The following is an 18,624-nucleotide window of genomic DNA, read 5'->3' on the forward strand; positions in this document are numbered from 1 at the left end:
TGTCAGTGTGAATCAATTCTGTTTATGTGAGTTGTAAAATAGGCTAATAAACAATTTAATAAACCTGTTCTTGTCAACAAGTTTTCTTTTTATACAGCTAATGAAAGTTTGACCTTTTTGTGTCTTCAAAGTTTAACAAATGACCGAAAACACAGTTTTAAAGTCTCATTACAGATTTATTGGTTATAAAAGCAAACAAAACATAAAATAAATAAGTCCATGTTGAACTAAGGGGCGTGGAGGTGACGCACATGTCCTTTTAAAACTGCTGAGGCTCAACAGTTTGAGTTTCAAATAAACCAGGGCCAGCTCACGGCTCGTTGTGTTTTTACAGACTGCAGTGCAGGAGCGGTGAGGTTTACACTCGCGGGTCAGTCTTGAGGGACAAATTACTGTTTTTGAGTTATAACTTGATCCAGGTCTCATTGCAGCAGGAGGTCAGAGGTCAAGCAGTGAGCAGACGGCTTCCACAGTGAGCTGGCCCGACTTTGCATAAGAACAATAAACGAAACAAACTAAGGCAGCAACACGAGACAGAAAATACACACGTGTGTCTTCTTAAACCCAAAACAGACCTGCTCAATCTTTGAAGCAACAGAATGAAATACAGGACAAAAACGTAAAGACGGACGGATTTTTTGGGGGATAAAAATGATAAATTAACAAAAGTAAGACATCGGCTTGTGTTCCACAGTGTTCAGGTGAAATTAAACTTAACAGATATTTGCTCAATCTGCTTGCTCACTCAGTTTAGGGGGATTAACTCCAATAAAAAGAAGCAAACTCAACACAATACTGCACGGAGAAAAACACTTAAATCACATTTCATTACTCCTCGACAGACTGAAATGAAGACAGCGTGGAAGAGGGGGATTCATCTTTATAAAAAGCAGCCTGTACAAATGTTGACGGCTCATCATCTTGATCTGGAAATGTAAAATAATCGAGCTAGTTACATACGACCGAAACAAGATGCACGTGTCCAGTTACACACTCAATGGTTGGCTCAAAGGAGACATGCAGCGTCACACAAACAGAAGGTTCAGTCCTGCATCAGCTGAAACAGGTCTCGCCTTTACGTTACCACTGGACGATGCTAACATAGATCAGGCACTTCTCGGACCCCCCTTTGACAGATTTCATACAAGAGTCCACAGAGCTATTTACATCGCTGCACCTCGCCACAGTTTCAGATGGGAGGACAATGTGTGTGTGTGTGTGTGTGTGTGTGTGTGTGTGCGTGCGGGGCTCAAGCACTTTAGGTGAGTCCATCCTTCCTCTAATGTCCTCCCTCCTCGCTCTCCTCCATGATGACGACGTCACGCGGAAACCTCTGGGAGACGCCCGGCGACCTCAGCTCCGTGTCCTCAGAGTGGGTGGGGCTCGAGCGGTAACCCTGGGGCTGCTGGGGAGGCTGTTGGGGGTAATACCTCGGGGGGTAGCCACGGTAATAAGGGTCCTGCTCTTCCTCTCCCTCCTCCTCCTCCTCGTCTTCGCCTCCTTGGTCGTTGTTGTAAGCCACTGCAGCGGGGTTGTACGGCTGGTTGTACGGTTGGTTGTAGGGCGGGTAGGACTGGTAGCCGCCGTGAGGCAGGGGTTGGACTGAGGTGGTGGGAATATTTAGGGTCAGTCTGGATGTTTATGAATCACCGCAGCAAATATAAAACCACCACCACCACCACCACAGCTGAGCATGGAGCAAAGTTAAGGCTGAATTTGGCGATTAAAATCCCCTTAAATGCCTCCACCACCATTTAAAAGCAAGGCAACATGGCAGCCGGCTCCTCTCAGGTTACAGAAAAGCAGAATTGGGTTAAAAAGAAAGTAGGTTTATGAAATTAAAGAAAAATGTTGCCCAGGTTTGTTTGTTTTTCCAGAAACAAAACAACTGGGTTCAGGAATAAAATGTAGCTTTTTCTGCCCAGCTTACATTTTATGAGACATGCAGATCGAGGCGTTGTTCTGTCAGAAAAGCAGCCAATCAGCATCAAAGCAATTCATCACCATTTAGCTGAATCATCAGGCTTTGAAAAATGAGATTAGCGTGGAAAAGAGATTTGAGTTTGAAGCGGAGGCTGCTGCAGAGAAGCATTGTGCGCAGGAATAACTGTTAGGCAGATGGCAGCGGGATCAGTGGTGGTGATCATCGCAGCAGTGTTATTGGGGTTTTGTTTGGTCTTGTGGGAAGGATGCTAATCCATTCTGGTCTCTAAGACTGTCAAATGATGAACAGCCAGATTAGCACTGAGTCCAACTCTGTCAAGTAACTGAGGGTGGAAATTAATCCAGTTTTTTCTTACAGAGAGTCATGTGTTTAAAGAAAATCAGGTGAGAGGAATGTTCCTAAAAACAGACCAAAATGAAATTAAATCACTTGTTTTATTGGGGAGGTTCCTTGTTTTTTACTTTTAAATGGGTGAATAAAAATGTCCAGACTGTTTGTCGCCTTTAAAACAGAATTTCACAGAAGTCGTGTTGGTTGCAAGAGTAATTTGGAAAATTTGGAGCGACGGAATTTAAGAACCTTTGCTGCAGGGATTAGAGGTTAGGAGGAGTTATCCACTCCAAAAATGTGGAGGCCTTGAAGGTATAAATTATCAAATGTCTCAGTTTATAGTCTTATGTACAGGGCACAGAGAAAGGGATGGAGGGAGGTGAACACAGGAGGAGGAGGAGGAGGAGGACGGCTGGAGAATGCTCCTCAGTATTCATTCCTATAGTCCTGTTGAACTTCAGTCCGAAAGAGGAGGAGACAGAGGGAGGGGGGGGACAGTCGAAGACAAGACGTTACCTCATATCAGGATGAAAACCCAACGATACCGAAGAGTTCAGACACAACAACCAGCTGCTGGGTTGTGTCTGGAGGTAGAGACATTAATGTTGTTATCTGCTTCTCTCTTTAAGAGGAAGAAAATACACAAACCCTGAATAATTCTGAGGATAAATGTAGCTCAGGTAAATATTAAGACATTCATATTAAATGTTTGGAAAGAGGGAAACGTGTCAGATCTCTATTTCTCTTTCTGTACAAAAGAAAGCGCAAATAAAGATTTCTGACACAGAAAACAGTAAAACAAGAGCGTACCAAGAAAAACGTGCGTTACAGGTGACACAGGTCACCCATTTGTTTCCCATTAATGCACCATAACTCAGCATCTGACCACAAATCAGTCCAAGTAATCAATGATTCTGGCTACGTTTCAGGATGACGTTTGGTGAATTATATGATAAGAAATAAAAACTGAAGGTACAAAACAACAACAGTTTTTCCCACCAACAAGAGTAAAATAACCTGATAGAGGCATCTTTGTGTGCCTTCCTTAATATGCTTGAAACATTACTTGGACTTTATGACACTTGCATTCTCTCCAATAGTTGGATGAGGAGATTCACACTACTTTTATGTCTGACTGTAAAAGCTTCAGCCAGCTGGTAAAGAGCTCAGGTCAGGAAACAGCTAGCCTAGCTCTGTTGAAAAGTTACCAAACCTGCATCCCAGCATCTCTAAAGCTAACGAATTTACATTCTGCACGTTATTTATTTATTTAATGCATCAAAAAACCTTTGTAAAGACAATTTACAGAGGCCTATGATCCAGACTATTTCTACTGCTAGCTTAGAATGACATGAAAAATAACAATGAGAGCATTTCAGATTTGATTGTTTTAAAGAGCAAAGCCTAACATATTAAGATATGACTCAGATATGTACGATTACAGATGCCCCTTTGAGGTATCTGCATATATTTCTAAGACAAGATCAATGCTAAAATTAGCCTAGCTTAGCTCAATCATCTACTGTCTTTTGGAAGTAGCAGCCTCTCTCAAAGTAAGGCAATAAGTTGTGCCTTTATCTTAAGCCAAACAGGGATAATTAAGTGAACTGGGTGCTGAACACATTTTATAAATAAGACACATTTATTTGTTTAATCACAGCTAAGGCAGAGGAAAGAGTGACTTGAAAAATAAGATAACCTTTTAGGCAATTTGTGCACACTTATATAATATTAATAAATAAATTGTTAATGCTTCTCTAATGAAGGTTAGCCCTCTGCTATGGCACAGTCCCCATGTCTTTAAACAGCACTGATACTGTTCCTCTTGGCAGCCAGTAATTGAGTTATGCAAGGCTAAACTCATCGTCCACACAGCTTTAAACTGGCACTGTAAAAAGGCAACAATGGTTTTGGGTAAGAAGGAAAAATACTAATAAACCTAAGAGTCTCTCTATAAGTCACAGCGACAACTTTAGGGTCAAAATGTAGCTGTGACAGCAGAAACACTGCTCCACATGCCGTCTTTTCAATTTTCCTTTTAAGTGGTCAGTGAGGCAGCACTTAATCCCTGCATGGTTGAGAATAACAAGACTCGTCTAAGTCATAAAACTAAATAAAAAAATATTTTGACTGGAACTTTTTTGGTTTGACGGATGAAGTAATGTCTCATCCGTCGGCTGCTTTTAGAGGATGATATTTCATTAAGACGCCTCGTCAGAAGCTGTTACTTTATGTTCATTCTGGGACAATAGGAACTCCTGAAGGGCCTCATCAGTGTGGATATTCAAAGATGCCAATTGTGTGTGAGTGTCTGTAGCAGCAGATTTTATTGGATCTCAATAAAGACAAATGGCTCTGGTCAGTGACACAGTTAACTTCTTAATCCATCAGTGTGGACATGAGTGTATAAACTTCACAGTGGAACAACCATAAAAGCCAGATTACTCTCCAATTCTCTGAAAGCTTTACGAGAACAATAACTATCTCAGAGCCGGCTGTCACTGCGAAAACTGTAATTCAGTGTTTGATACATATAAAAGATGCTTTACAAGATGGAAAGACTGGGCAGGGTGAGACTGTTTAAACTGTTAGTGCCACTAAAGGAGCAAATATTAAAAATAAAACAACTGTGTTCTTCAGTAGTAACAGTGATGGCTTCTTTGAACAAAGAGAAACGTAAAAGATTAAAGCTTATGCCCAGTAGCTAAAGTTCAACGCAGAAGCAACAAGGTCAAAATTACAGCACAGAATGTTTAGTTAAGTCTTTTTATGTTTTGACTCCTTTTGGGAAAATATTCCAGTCAAAATGTTATTTTTGTTTCGATTGCCAGAACCTGACCGACAGTGTACTTGTGTGCTTTTGGTACAATTGTTGGCAGCTGTGTAGACTAGACCTTCACTTAAACCCCGTAGGAATATTTTCTATTATTTGTGTTGCGAGTATAAAATTAAAGTTCAACTTGATGAAAGTTTTCAACATAAAAAGAGGCTCTCCTTCTGTGTTACCAGTGGCCTCAAGAGCAACAACAATTGGACATTTGATGTGGGGTCTTCATGAAAATGTTCTTCTCATCTGTGTCTCTCGTGTTGGACACATTTTGTAGTTGAAATAAATCTTGCTAACCTAAATCATGAAACCTGCTAGCATCATTAAACTTTTGATACACTCAACATTTTATCTAACAAATGCCCTCTTCATGACCTCAAAAATATGAATACATTTAAAGCTGCTTTAAACTACATTATAATGTGTTATACAACAGTTAGTTCCAACCGAGTAATCTGATTGGACAGGAGGCGTTCCATGAGGCACTCCCTCTCATGTGATATTGCTTAATTAGATACCAGTATTTATATAAATGTTTCCTGCCTCTGAATGTTCAATAAGGGCTGATTAAAATGTTATCGGTGCTTAAATAGCAGCTGATTGATGCTTACCTCCGACGTTGTACCCCATGCAGGAGTTCTGGTCACAGTATCCTGGTGGGCCGGCTGACCCTGTGCTACCTGGATTACCCGTCCTCCCCGGTGTGCCCGGGTTTCCAGGCCGACCAAGAGGGCCCTGGCTGCCTGTCCGTCCCTCACCTGGCAGACCTGAGAACAGAGGAAAGGTTTGTGTTAAAAATGAGCGCAAAGTTGGTTATCATCAAGTGTTAACAGGCGTCCAGCAGTTTGACACCTGATGTAAGGGGATAAAGGAAGAGAAGATGAACTAAAAATGTGCCTTTGAGGAAACAGCCTGACACTGTGCTGACACTATCTCCTCTAAATCCCTCTGTGCTGCTGCAACAACATGCAGAAGAAGTGACATGACTGGGTGATAGTGGACGTCCTGAGGGCGGGAGCAGGAATAACACAGCTCATAGTTGAAATTTGCCAGAAGCTCGTATTTTCTGTTTGCACTAGAGAAACCGCTCCATCAGGACTCACTTCAGCAGTCGGCAAAAATATGAAATCAATATTTTGAAGGGAGTGACATTTGCCAAGTGCTAAAATTACTATCCCACAAATATTCAAGAAACACACAGCGGATGAAGACGCAGAGCTCCCTCCTCTGCCTTTCTTTCTTTTTAATATATCAGACTTTTCCACTTTTTTCACAGTTATTGGACCACAGGTTTTTGGGGGCTTGTTCTGTGAGTATTGATCACACAGTAACAGTAAACAAAAAAATCCCAGCACTGACATATTTTCATAACACAAACCTCAACACAGCACAGAGGAAATCAATACAGAGAATTATATTCATGGTCCAAAACGTCGGCCTGCTTCTCTCACACAGAAATCTGACAGAAAACCAGGTCCAAGAAAAACATCGAGTCTCTGTTTTATTCTATTTTTTGGTTTGCTGGAAGGAAAAGAAATGAAAAACCGTTCACATGGCTCGCTCCAGCTCGGTCGCAGGAACAGAGCGACCTTAAATTTGTTATATTGTGAAGCATGAATGTAATTTAAACATGGAGACCAGAGAGAGGATTCAGTTGTTTCATCTTATCAAACTCCCTCAGGACTGCGTTCACGTCTGGCTGTCTCTTACCTGGAGGTCCGGATGGTCCTCGAGGTCCCTGACTCCCGACACCTGGACTCCCCCTCTCCCCCTTCTCTCCCGGCAGACCTGGAGACACAGAAATCACAGAGATCAATAAACCCAAAATCACATCTCACTTTGAGCCTTTTTGTTGCCCACAGAGCTACTTTTAATAAAGATATAAAACTGTGGAAAATCGACGACTCAAGTACAACTGTAACTTTGTTACACTCTTTAATCTACTACATTAATTTGACAGCTTTAGTTCTAGAGCACATTATAATAAGCGTATAAAATACTGAGCATCTCTAAAGATTCAACTGGTGGTTTCCAACCTTCAGAGGTCCATGAGTTATTAGCAGCTCCATTAAAAGTGAGATTTCCCCGCTTTAAATCACATATGGTTCTATTTTAATACCAGTCTCAGGCCCACGTCAAATTATTCATTATTTAAAAAGAAATAAAGAAAAGCCCAAAAAATGAGGACAAATTTGTAAAGCAGGACTGTGTTTTATACCTTCAATAATCGTCTCTGGTCGTTGGCCCTCAGATTTATAGATGTACAGTAAACGGTGAATGGACTGTACTTATAATGCGCTTCTTAGTCTTGCGACCACTCAAAGCTGCTTTTACACTACATGTCACATTCACCCATTCACACACTGATGGCAGAGGCTGCTACCTACAGTGCCCAACTCATCAGTCATCACATTCACACCTGTTGGCTAGGCCACCGGGAGCAATTGTGTGTTGCACAAGGACACTTCGACATGTAGACTGAGTGAGCTGGGGATCGAACCTCCGACCTTCCAACAAATTGTGCATCAGTATTTACAGTTACATAAGTAAATCCACTGTTAATAGTTCTGCATGACGTAAGCAGGCCCTGTGATGGTTTTATTATAGAAAATGTGCAGGATAAATTATGCCTCTATGATCCGTCTTATAAAAATTGTATGATAAACCTCAGAGCCGTTCGGCCGCTGTCCAGCTCCGCAGCTGTTTGAATGACCTCATGGAATATTCTTCGAAAGCTCTAATATTAGCGAGCCATCATAAAAGTCATAAAAGTGGTGATCTGCAGATTTCTGTCCTGCTGCTTTTTACGACCGTCTTAATCAATTGCATCAGTAAAGAGGAAGTAAGCACAATGAGGCCGAGGAGAAAATATGTTACATGACACCATAATTATTCTTAATCTATACTGGCGGCCCTGTCATGTGATGTTCTCTCTTTATAGCCGACACATGGTCATTCTATGTTTGTATGTGGAATATAAGTGACTTAATCTGTTGAGAATGAGCTCTGATGTCATCCCTACGTGAACCATCACGACTTAATAACAACATGTCTAATGTTCTTAAATCTGCTGTACATCTTTTTTTACTATTTGGCGTACTCTGACTTTAGTTCATCCTGTGCACGTGTGTGTGTGTGTGGACCAGTGGCTACAGCTCATAAATGTTACTGGGGAGTATCATTACGTCTGAACGGCTGCGGAGGAGGTAAATATGTTGGACATTTCCTGACAGCGCTCAGCTTTCCTAACCCTCTGTGTGTGCAGGCTCACGGGGTGTGGGGTTCTTCAGTGACGGCTGCGTGTTTTAGTGATGAAGACGGAGCCTCGTAAAGGCAGTTACTCGTCTGAGGTCTCGTGGCGAGGGAATGACCTCATCGATACTGGAGTTACTGTCTTCTGGCCTGGACTTTACCTCGCTGTGAGTCAGACAGGAGGACAGACCAAGAGACGTAGCAGGTTGGCGCTGCTGCTGGAGCAATGGAAATGTTCTTTCAAAAATAATAGCCCAAGAAAAAATGCACCACTTTAAATACAGTAATGATTATTTTACAATCAAGCTGCTCTCAAGTCTGTTATACATTTATGACAGCAGTTGAGGTTTATACAGTCACACTGAATAACTCCAAATAGCTGCTATGTGACTCATTCAGAAGACAGCAACAGAGCAAAATGGAGATGTCAGTTAAATAAACAACCTAAAAACATGGAACAAACATAAAATAAAATAAAGGCTAAAGGCTGCCGACTCAGGAAGGAATTCCTTAAGACTGAATTGCGGCCGCGGATAGCTCCATAAATTGCGCATCATTTGCACCCACTATCTGCCCTATCTCAGGGTCCGGTTCACAAAGCAAATTGCACTGATGATACTCAAGCGCAAACACAGCCATCAAGTTTCGCAGGTCCGTGCAGTTTGATCTTGTTTTGTGTCTGATTGTGGAGAGAAGCTGTCTGCACCTCCACTCTCTGCTGCGCTCTCAGGCATCAGTTGAGTGCACGCTGTCGGATCTCAACTCCATGCTGAGATCGATGACGAGCAGGAGAAGAGGGGGCAGCTCTTCAAACTGTTTACTGTAAAGTCCAGACTCGACAGGTGTTTACTAGTTTCACTATCTGTTACGCAGCTTCATTTTATAAACGAGCGCACAACAGCAGCTCGTCCAGATAATAATCCCCGTCATGTGTAACGGCTCCAAAGTGTGAGCGTGTGCCGGGGTTGAGCCTCGCACAACCCAGGACTGATTGGTCTCCCGATTATAATAATAATGACAATATATTATTAACAGATTGTTTTTACAGACAAATACATTTTTTGATCACACAAAAGGTGGAATTGTCATCATGATCACTGGAAACTCTGAGCCTGAATGTTAGCATAATGACTTGTTTAAATATGCGCCAACGGCACCAAGTCTTTTTGTGTCGTTTGCACAGGTTCAGCGTGCGCAAAAGCCGCGCAAGCCTTCAGTGAATCAGGCCCACAGTGTTTTTCTGAACCGTACTGCAAACTTTTCTTTACTGCTAATTATTTTTTTTCTACATCTGATTCGACATCTTTTTTCACAACGTGGACTTTTGACCAGCTCAAAGCAGCGAGGTCGCTCTAATAAACACTCCTCACTCTTTCTGATGCTTACATAAATAACAGCATGTAGTCAGAGTGTCTAGACAAAACTCAAACAGTGAAGGAGACATGATGGAGTCTGCTCGTATATAGAGAGTAAAATATATATGTACGAAAATTGAGGAGTTTATTTCTCCTGTGTCCCCCTCTCTCTCTCTCTCCCGACATGTGTTGTGCATCCTGTAAATAACTCTGTCTATACATCTCCCTCTCTCACCTCTGTCTCCCGGCCGTCCGTTCTGGCCGCTGGTACCCGGGAAGCCCGGCCTGCCTGATGGGCCTTGCTCTCCCTGAGGTCCTGGGAGGCCTCGCCTACCTGGCTCCCCGGGCGGTCCGGGTACAGTTCGGACTGACACAGACGACTGGACGGGTATCTGGTTCAGTATGGAGTTATAGCGAGCCAAGTGACCTGCGACAGGAAGAGAAGAATGGATTTAAATGTGCTTTTAGATATTATTTTTAATTCACTTTGCTCTGATGTTTCGGCTCAAACTGAGGAGAAGATAAGAGAGCGGGTGAAGCATGTAGAGGTCAGAAGTAATTGTGCTTACATGTTTGTGTGAATGTAAATTCAATGGTTACTCACTCTGGATAAGCTGCTCACACACTTGCCGTGCGATGGCACGCACAGCGGCTTGGGATTGCACATCTCCCTGAAGAACAAACACAGAGCTCTTAGTCTTAAAATAAACCATCACACAGTGGACAGACAACACTTGATCAACCACAGGGACTTGAACGCTCAGACCAGTGGTTGATACATTGGGGGGGCGGCTGTTCTGTGGGTGTTTTAATAAGTCGAGCCCCTCATATTTATATTGGCCATAACAGACAGTAGAAAATATATGTTCACTACAAAACCAGATGGGAACCAAAATGTTATTATATAAAATATTTGTGCGTAACCTTGTTGACTTTGACTGTACTTTCATTGAACTGATATTCTGTAGAATAACAAATTATAAAATCTACCAGGAAATATATTAAATTGAAGTGCTGGTTAGTTTATTAGCAGACGAAACCCTTTTCTGAATGAGCGATGAATAGTGATATCTCTGGTTTTTGCTGTGGATAGCCTGAATCTGTGGTGAAGTAGCTCTTGGAGAAAAGCAATATGTCTTTTGGAATAAGTAAATCTATGAATGATGAACGGGGCAGAAATACTTTAATGACTGTACTGTATGTACTCTATTAGGCGGCTGTGGCTCAGTGGTAGAGTCGGTCGTCTCACATGTCGAAGTGTCCTTGGGCAGGACACTGGATCCCAAATTGGTCCCGGTGGCAAAGCCATTGGGTATGAATGTGTATAGATACTGATTGGAGATTGGGACTTAGGCCTTTGCCATCAGTGTGTGAATGAGCATGTGATTGGGTGAATGTGACATGTAGTGTAAAAGCGCTTTGAGGGGTCGGATGACTAGAAAAACGCTATGTAAGTACAGCCCATTTACCGTTCCACTTATTGGAGACTTGATGTAAAAAGGGCCTTACTTCATATTTAACTAAGCCGCTTGTGCCCTTAAAGTAGTGTTGGGTCCTGTTGTTGTTGAGGAAACTACAAAGCCTACAAAAACAGTGTCGTAGTGATTAAACCACAAAACCTTTTAATTAATGCTAAAACACTATATGTGCTGAGATTACCCAATGGTTTGCTCTTGTGACTTAACTGTAAAAATCCCTCTGGGACTGGACTACATGATCCTAACCAGCTTCATTTAAAATGGGGCCAACCCACAAAATTCACAACACAGACGAGAAAGTCCTGTCATGTTTATTTTCTTTAAACTTTCCTGTTTAGTCTTCCAACAAAAACTTACTGCAGTGAGGTACAAATGTCCCTAACAGTTGGTAAATGGGGCAGAAACAGGAATTACAGGTTTGATTCAAGTTGGCAAGTGGCGTCTCTCTTAAGCCCTCAGCAGTGATGACCAGGATACTGTGTCAGCAGAACGAGAGACCCCGCTCTGCTGCCAGTTGAACCATGTACACTGATTTGATTGGGTTTCCTCTAAACGAGGCTGATGGAGTAAAGGAGCGAAGTAAAGTAAATGATTGTGGCAGAAAACAGGAGAGTAATCTGGTTTCTACAAAACAAGGGCGTGAAACATTAGAGAGTTTTACTTCAGCTAAATAAAAAATACCCGCGGCAAACTGTGCCGTAAAACTGGATTTGCTCTAAACAGTGGGTGAAGTGTGTGAACGGCGTGACTTACTCTTTCTCCTTTATCGCCTTTGGTACCAGCAGGACCCTACAAAATAAAAGCACAGGAGGAGGATAAACATTCAACTGGGACATGCGCGTAGAAAAAGTCATCTCCTTTAATGACCCATATCTCTCCATTTCTTTGCACCTCTTCCTCTCACACACACAAACACACACACACTTCTTTTCCTCTGATCTAACAGCTGGTATGTCTAAACTCTATTACAGTTTGACAGTGTGTCCAGGGTCTTTCTGTCCTAAAGGCAACGCACACATAAGCTTGTGAGCCCACAAACAGAGAGTCATTTCTGGGCCTTGGATGAGCTTGCTTTCGGCTACTGCCAACGCTGTAAAGCACACAGATGCATATCTGATCACAACACACACATCCACACACAGACCTGCCAAGCACATAAAGCTCGAAATGCGTATCACAGTGTAACGCATTGTAATCCAGAGGCAAATAAAAGCTGTGTATTTCCTGGCCGCAGAGGCATGTGCTGATATGATAGATATGTCTTTGATGCTATTACAGCTTTTGAATAAAGGCTTGTTTATCTTGGGGGGAAACATGTCCTTGACCACCGACTGACTGACTGAGTGTGTGACTGTGTGTGTGCGGGGTAGGAGAAAAGGAAGGGTAGAGAAAGTGAGTGTGCAGGCCTGGCATGTCTCATGCATATTATATTGCAGATGATCGAAAGCCTGTGCCAACATTTGACACAGCCGTTGAACTGGGAGAGCAGGAAAAGTCTGCTCTGGACCTCCTCTGTTTGCTGTCTGGATCTCCTACTGGGTCGTTCTGGGCATATAAAGGTCTACTGTCTTATCAGAGGGATGTGGGAAAACCAGATCAAACTATGTGGGAGCCAAAAAAAAGGAGCTGAGCTTTAAAAAGAGAAGAGCACCACTCATAAAAATCTGATTTCTTTTATTATTTTATTAAAGCTTTGTTCTTAGCTGCCCTCCATCGACAGAGTCTTTCCAAAGTACAGAGGTGAGGATTTTTCACTCTATATTTGGTCGTTCACGCGCAGCAGGAAGTGTGTTGATTTCTTCTCGCACAGCACCTCGATGTGGACTGATAAAAACAGCCACATGAAGATTGCTTTTTTTTATTTTGAAACTGGCAAAAATAAGGCGGCTTCCTACCAAGTCAAGCAAGATAAATTAAAAAGCCCTCAGGTGGTTGAGTCACTGGAAACAACATTTAGAAACTGTGTTTGGTCCAGGAACGACATACTGAGGATAACTTTAAGTGCCGCCATAACTTGACAGACTTGTGAGGCCAAATGTAAGTACAGAGGTAAATGAAACTTCAACAAAATCCACCTTGATAAGACATTTAGATCAGTAATAAATTAGGTTTACTGTTTGTTGCCTGACTACAGTGAACATCTGTCTCTTCTGCTCGGAGATTCTCGTGCAGCCTTGCACTCTGTACGGACCTGACAACAATCAAACAACGTAATGTTTTATTCTGTTCTGAATTATAAAGTTTTATGGATATTGATCTTGATAGATGACGCACAACATTTCCAGCTGAATCACATCCTTCCTCGGACACAAGTTCAAAAAGGTAGATGACGTATGTAAGTGCTGTCCACTGTCCAACAAATTCCTTTGTACATTGGGACAAAAGTGCGTCTGTCTCAAACAATACTGCTGGTTCTGACTTCAACAAGGTTTCTGCGTCTTTGAGATGAAGAAAAATGCTACATTTCCCTGGAGATTTAAATTTCAAATAAGAAAGAGAAGGAAAAATAGGCTCCTGCAGCAGAAACCAGGCTGCAGAGGGCAGAACAGGGACTGAATCAGCAATTTAGTTTGAAACTAAAAGTTCAGAGATTATCGTTCAGGAAAGTGAGATCTGATTTCTTTTTGTCTCCTTTTGTTTGTTTGCTGGATGTGAATAAATTCATGATCTCTCTCTGCTTCTTTGTGTAGGTGTGTGTTTGGAGGAAAGGGGGGAGTGTCAGGAAGTGATTTATAGCTCTCCAGCTCCGAGCCAAACTTTGCTGCTGGCCTGCAGAGCTGACCCGAGACTAGATTAGCTGTCACCACCATCACAGTATCATCTGTTCCTGTTAGCATTACACACAGTTTGGAACCGCACATCCCCTCCGCTGAATCCTTTGCTGTGCTTGTGTTGCGTCACTCGCACATCTTTCTTCTTCTAAATCTGACTCACGGTTATATTTATTCATCTTTAAAAAGTCATCTCATGAGATAAGTGCAGCAGGATTTGTGTTTGGTTATTCTAAAAGCCTCTGCCTTTTTAGAAATATCAACTTATGACTAAATGATACATTTGTTATAACGAGGAGTGATTCCAACACTAACAGGCTGTTCACAGTGAGCAGAAGGACGATCAGAAAGTGGAAGAAAAACAAACAATCTACGAAGCCTTAACTCTACGTCAGTGCTGGACCTGAACCACAATGTTATATCAATCTGTAACTTTATGTGACACAGGTTTAATATTGTTGTTCTCCTGTAAATGTGGGGAGTTATGATGGGAGTAATCTGAGGAGAAGAGATCAGGAGGAGGAGTGGATGAAGCAGTGGGGTCACGTCCTCCTTGTTTCCTTGTTAATGTGGATGAATTATGTCATCCTCTCCTGAGTGGAGGGATAACATGTGAGCTGAGTTTACAGTCGACACCACAGGCCTCCCAGCAGCAGTCTGGGTCTTTATGAAGGTTTGTTAATGAGGTTCAGGTCAGGCCACACCATAACTGTGCTATTATTTTTCCCAGCCTGCTCATTAAACTACTGATTCAAAGTCTTTTATCGGGAACAAACTCAAAATGAAACTAAACATTTGGACTCACAGGAAGTCCTTGATCTCCTGGGGACCCTGCCGACCCGCCAGAGCCTGGAGCTCCCGGTGCTCCCGGCGATCCCTGAGAGAAGAAAGCAGAGAGTCAATCCATAAGTCAGGGTGATCTAAGAGTTACAACAGCGCTGAGATTATGAAGATACAACTCTTACCATGGGTCCTGGAGGTCCTTGTCGTCCCTGTGGTCCATTATTACCCGGCAGACCCTGAGAGACAGGAGAGGAGTAAAGTCAGTGTATTTAATATTAGCTGCACTTTCATGATTGCAGGTTGGACTTTGTCGTGCAGGAGCCCTTTCTAAATTCTTGCTCGTCTCCAGACCAAACAGACAATACCACTGTTGTATTGTCCAAACCAAAAACTCTGACATTCACATCTTTTACTTTCAGAGGGATTTTACAAAACACAGGTGCCTTTCCTTCTAACTGACGGGTTTATGCAATCAGTATTTTAGTTGCTTTAGTGGTTAAAACCACCTTCCCCTTTTAATGTCTTCTCCATGATGCTGTGGTTAGAAAAAAGTACATTCATACCCACTGGATGATACTTAGTAGGACTGTTTTTGTTCAAGTATGACATATAATAACATGTTATGTGATAACATCATGATGGCTTTTTTGTACCTTAATATTTCTCGGTCGTTTAAGTCGAACAGATTCAGTGGTGATAATAATACACTTGTTGGAAGCTGAACGTGGCATCAGATCGTCCTGGAAAACAGCTTTACCTGAGGTTTCCTGTCATTTTAGCTGTGGATGTCTGAGGTTACTTTGTGGAGGCTGATGCCCTTTCAACATGGCACTCTCCTACTCGGGTTAACCCGTGTAAGGGTAGACACCAGGCATTAGAAACAATAAAAGTAGTTTAAAACACAGCTGAGAACACAGGATGTTAGATGTTTGAATAAAATAGGTTGAATAACGCTCTTCTCCAGTGTCTCTGCCTGTACTCTGGACATCTGTTATGTTTTGCTTGTACAGTTTTTCTAATCCCGCTGGCTAAGACAAAGAGGGACGGCAAACATTGGAGCAGGAATTTCCCCCGTGGCGCATCAAGCTTGGTTTAAGTCTCATGGGCATATTTACCCTCCAAATAAATAAACCAAATCCTAATGTTTTTCTTCTGCTTCTCTGGAAAGACGAGCCAGGACATGACATCAGGAAGCTCCTCTATGAGAGTCACTCTGGTGTCACGCAGTAAACACTCGTCCTCGTAAACTAATGGGACTCTGGAGGAGGCCAGCGATCAAAGTCTCACAATGTCACACGTTTCACTACACTTCAAACTGAGCATAAGCTCATTGGGAATGAGGAAAATCACTACCGTAAGGAAAAGAGGTTACACATTTTTCCACTGTGAAGCAAACAAGCAGGTGACTCTGGGTCGAGAGTCAGCCCGGTGTCCCACAATAAACCCTCCTCATACAGACTATATGAAAATGCAAACTTTTTCTATTCAAAGTTTAAATAAGAAATGCAGCCTGGTGTCTCGCTGGAGTCAGGCTCATTAAAATGTATCACTGCTGTTATATCTATACTGCACAGCTATATAGGGATAAAGCTCCACTGCAACAGGCTCACAGTCCGACCTATTGTCCAAGAAATTGGGGTGAGGCAGATCCAATTCAGATTTTTGTTTGCATGCTGAGACAGGTTCTTTCTGTGCAGCCTATGGATTCAACTTTTTATTTACAGGAAATGTGTTAAAGTTATAATCTTGAAGATTTCAGTTTCGCTCTCTTTGGCGGCACCTATGGCGATAGATGGTAATTGCAGGAGCACACTTCCCAGATATCCAGACAGTGTTGCATGTGTGACGTCCACGGTTGGCTCCTGTTGTGACTCTTGATTTTCCTCACTGACGGTTGCTTTCCTTTTTAGACTGTTTGCCTTCATCTGAGCGTCGAACTTGTTTCTTTCTTTTGGATTTTCACTTATTTTTGAAGTTGTATCTGTAGTCATCCGTCTTTTCTTTGTTTGTTCAGCCATAGTAGATTACTGTTTACTCACAACACTTGCAGAGACCGGAAAAGCCGCTGCCTACCCTCTCTGGCAGACCAACCACTGCTGGGTGATGGAAAACGCGTCACTAACTGGGCGCCGCTTGTGTTTTTTTCTGCAAATGTCGTACCAGACACCGAGTCCATATTTATACTGTATACTGCAAATGCAAAGGCTTTCATCAGTGGGCCATAGGCTCAACCACCATTGTGTTACCACATTCTGCGATATTTATTTAAATGAACACCTTCGAGATTATTAAGTGAAATTTTGACGAGAACTTCTCAGTGTTCGATAGTTATAAGACAAGTCTATCTTCAAATGAGTCAAAATGATGATGGGTGTGTATTTTGGCTTTTTTGTTGACAGCATGTTTTTAGGAACCTTGGGGGAAAAAAAGATCCACTCAGTTTTGTCTTGTACTGAATTTTTTTTTTACAAATTTTGAGCAACAATAACAAAAATAAAGATTTATAGCTTTCCTTGATCCATCCATCACTGTGATAAACACCAGGAGACAGTTACTGTAGCTTCAAATGATATAACTGCAGTGCAGCTCTGGCTGGACTTGTGTCCTCTGCAACACTAAGCCAGGGTTTTTTGGCTTTAAGACATCTCACAAAAACTTTAGCACAGTGTGTTTGCCCAGCGGACTTGTGGGGTGATAAGTTTTACAGGGAAACAACAAAGAGCTATCAGTTTTCCCTGTTCTGCTTTGTACACCTGGATGATACAGATGCTGCTGGAATAACCTCGGGTAAAAGAAGTAGCATCATGAATGAATATTCATTTTTAAAAGCTTGTTCAAATGGTTCAGGTGTCTTTATCCTTCTATATCGCTGTCAAATAAACACTGATAGTAAAAATTGCTGCTGATAAAATGGATTCATATCAGTATTCACTGTAACACCTTCCTTACTGCTTTCAAATTCACTGACAGAAATAAAACATTAAGTGAAACTGAGCACGCTGCTGGAGACATCAAAGTGCGACGCTGCTGTTATTCTGCAGAAACAACAGATCTGAAATGTGACTGAATTACAATTATCTCTCCCATACCCATTGTGGATTTTTCTTTCTAGTATTACACTCACGGACATAAAAGGCACAATAGGTCTGTAGCATTTTGATGAAACAGGGATGTGGGAGGTCTGTCCTAATTAGTGCTGAAAATTTGGATTGTCTTTCCCAATTTATAGCCGCTTAAATCGCTCCCCGATGAGTAATTTCACATGATAACGCCCAATAACTACATTAGTAAACATGCAGTGTTTTATGTGGCTGTGGCTGTGTTTCACTTTCTGCTAATGACTATAAAATTTGTGTCATTTGTGTCAAATTTGTCTCTTTTTCTTTTGCATTTGTTAAAGGACCAGTTCGCTGATTTTCAACCTTAGTCCTATCATGGTATTATTATTATTGTAGAAAAAAATGCAATTTCGCTCTGTGCCTTTGGAGGACGCTCTCCGCTTCTTCAATGAGCCCTGGAAAACCTCCAGACTACGTAAAGCTAATCATCTGGCGGATGTCACTAAACTACACTTCCTCAATCTAGGACGCCCGCCTCTGATGTCATGTCTCATGCAAAATCGTCAGGTTTGAAATGTAGACTGCAGACCTGAAGATTTTTAAGACAATCCACCGGTATGTTCTCGTCGTATTTCAGATTCTGTACCGCCTTGAGCCATTGCCTGCAGTGAAACGGTAGTGTTTCACTGCAGCGTCTCTCTGGGCTGTTCCTTTCAGAGGGAGGGGAGCAATGCATGCTGGGTGTTGTAGCAATGTAGAATGGGCGAAACCATGAGCTGTTTGTACAACTTTCTCCACAGCTATGGCGCCAATTTCAAATATTC

At 42.1% G+C, this 18,624-nt stretch overlaps 1 protein-coding gene across 2 annotated transcripts in view; it reads right to left on the bottom strand.

Annotated features, from left to right (window-relative positions):
- Positions 1 to 1,637: 1,637 nt before the first annotated feature.
- col14a1a (collagen, type XIV, alpha 1a) overlaps positions 1,638 to 18,624 on the bottom strand; it is a 136,354-nt gene continuing 119,367 nt past the window's right edge. For both annotated transcript variants that reach the window (XM_069655635.1, XM_069655634.1), the window contains 8 exons: positions 14,924 to 14,977; positions 14,764 to 14,835; positions 11,941 to 11,976; positions 10,314 to 10,380; positions 9,945 to 10,136; positions 6,813 to 6,890; positions 5,714 to 5,869; positions 1,638 to 2,730 (listed from right to left, as the gene is read on the bottom strand). In XM_069655635.1, coding sequence (XP_069511736.1) covers positions 2,702 to 2,730; positions 5,714 to 5,869; positions 6,813 to 6,890; positions 9,945 to 10,136; positions 10,314 to 10,380; positions 11,941 to 11,976; positions 14,764 to 14,835; positions 14,924 to 14,977 — 684 coding nt within the window. In that variant the 3' untranslated portion in view covers positions 1,638 to 2,701. The remainder of the gene's footprint in view (positions 2,731 to 5,713; positions 5,870 to 6,812; positions 6,891 to 9,944; positions 10,137 to 10,313; positions 10,381 to 11,940; positions 11,977 to 14,763; positions 14,836 to 14,923; positions 14,978 to 18,624) is intronic.

Source organism: Semicossyphus pulcher, unplaced genomic scaffold (genome assembly GCF_022749685.1).
Source record: "Semicossyphus pulcher isolate SPU_LCO1_2020_fin unplaced genomic scaffold, fSemPul1.0.p SCAF_9, whole genome shotgun sequence".
In the NCBI taxonomy this organism is placed as follows: Eukaryota; Metazoa; Chordata; class Actinopteri; order Labriformes; family Labridae; genus Semicossyphus; species Semicossyphus pulcher.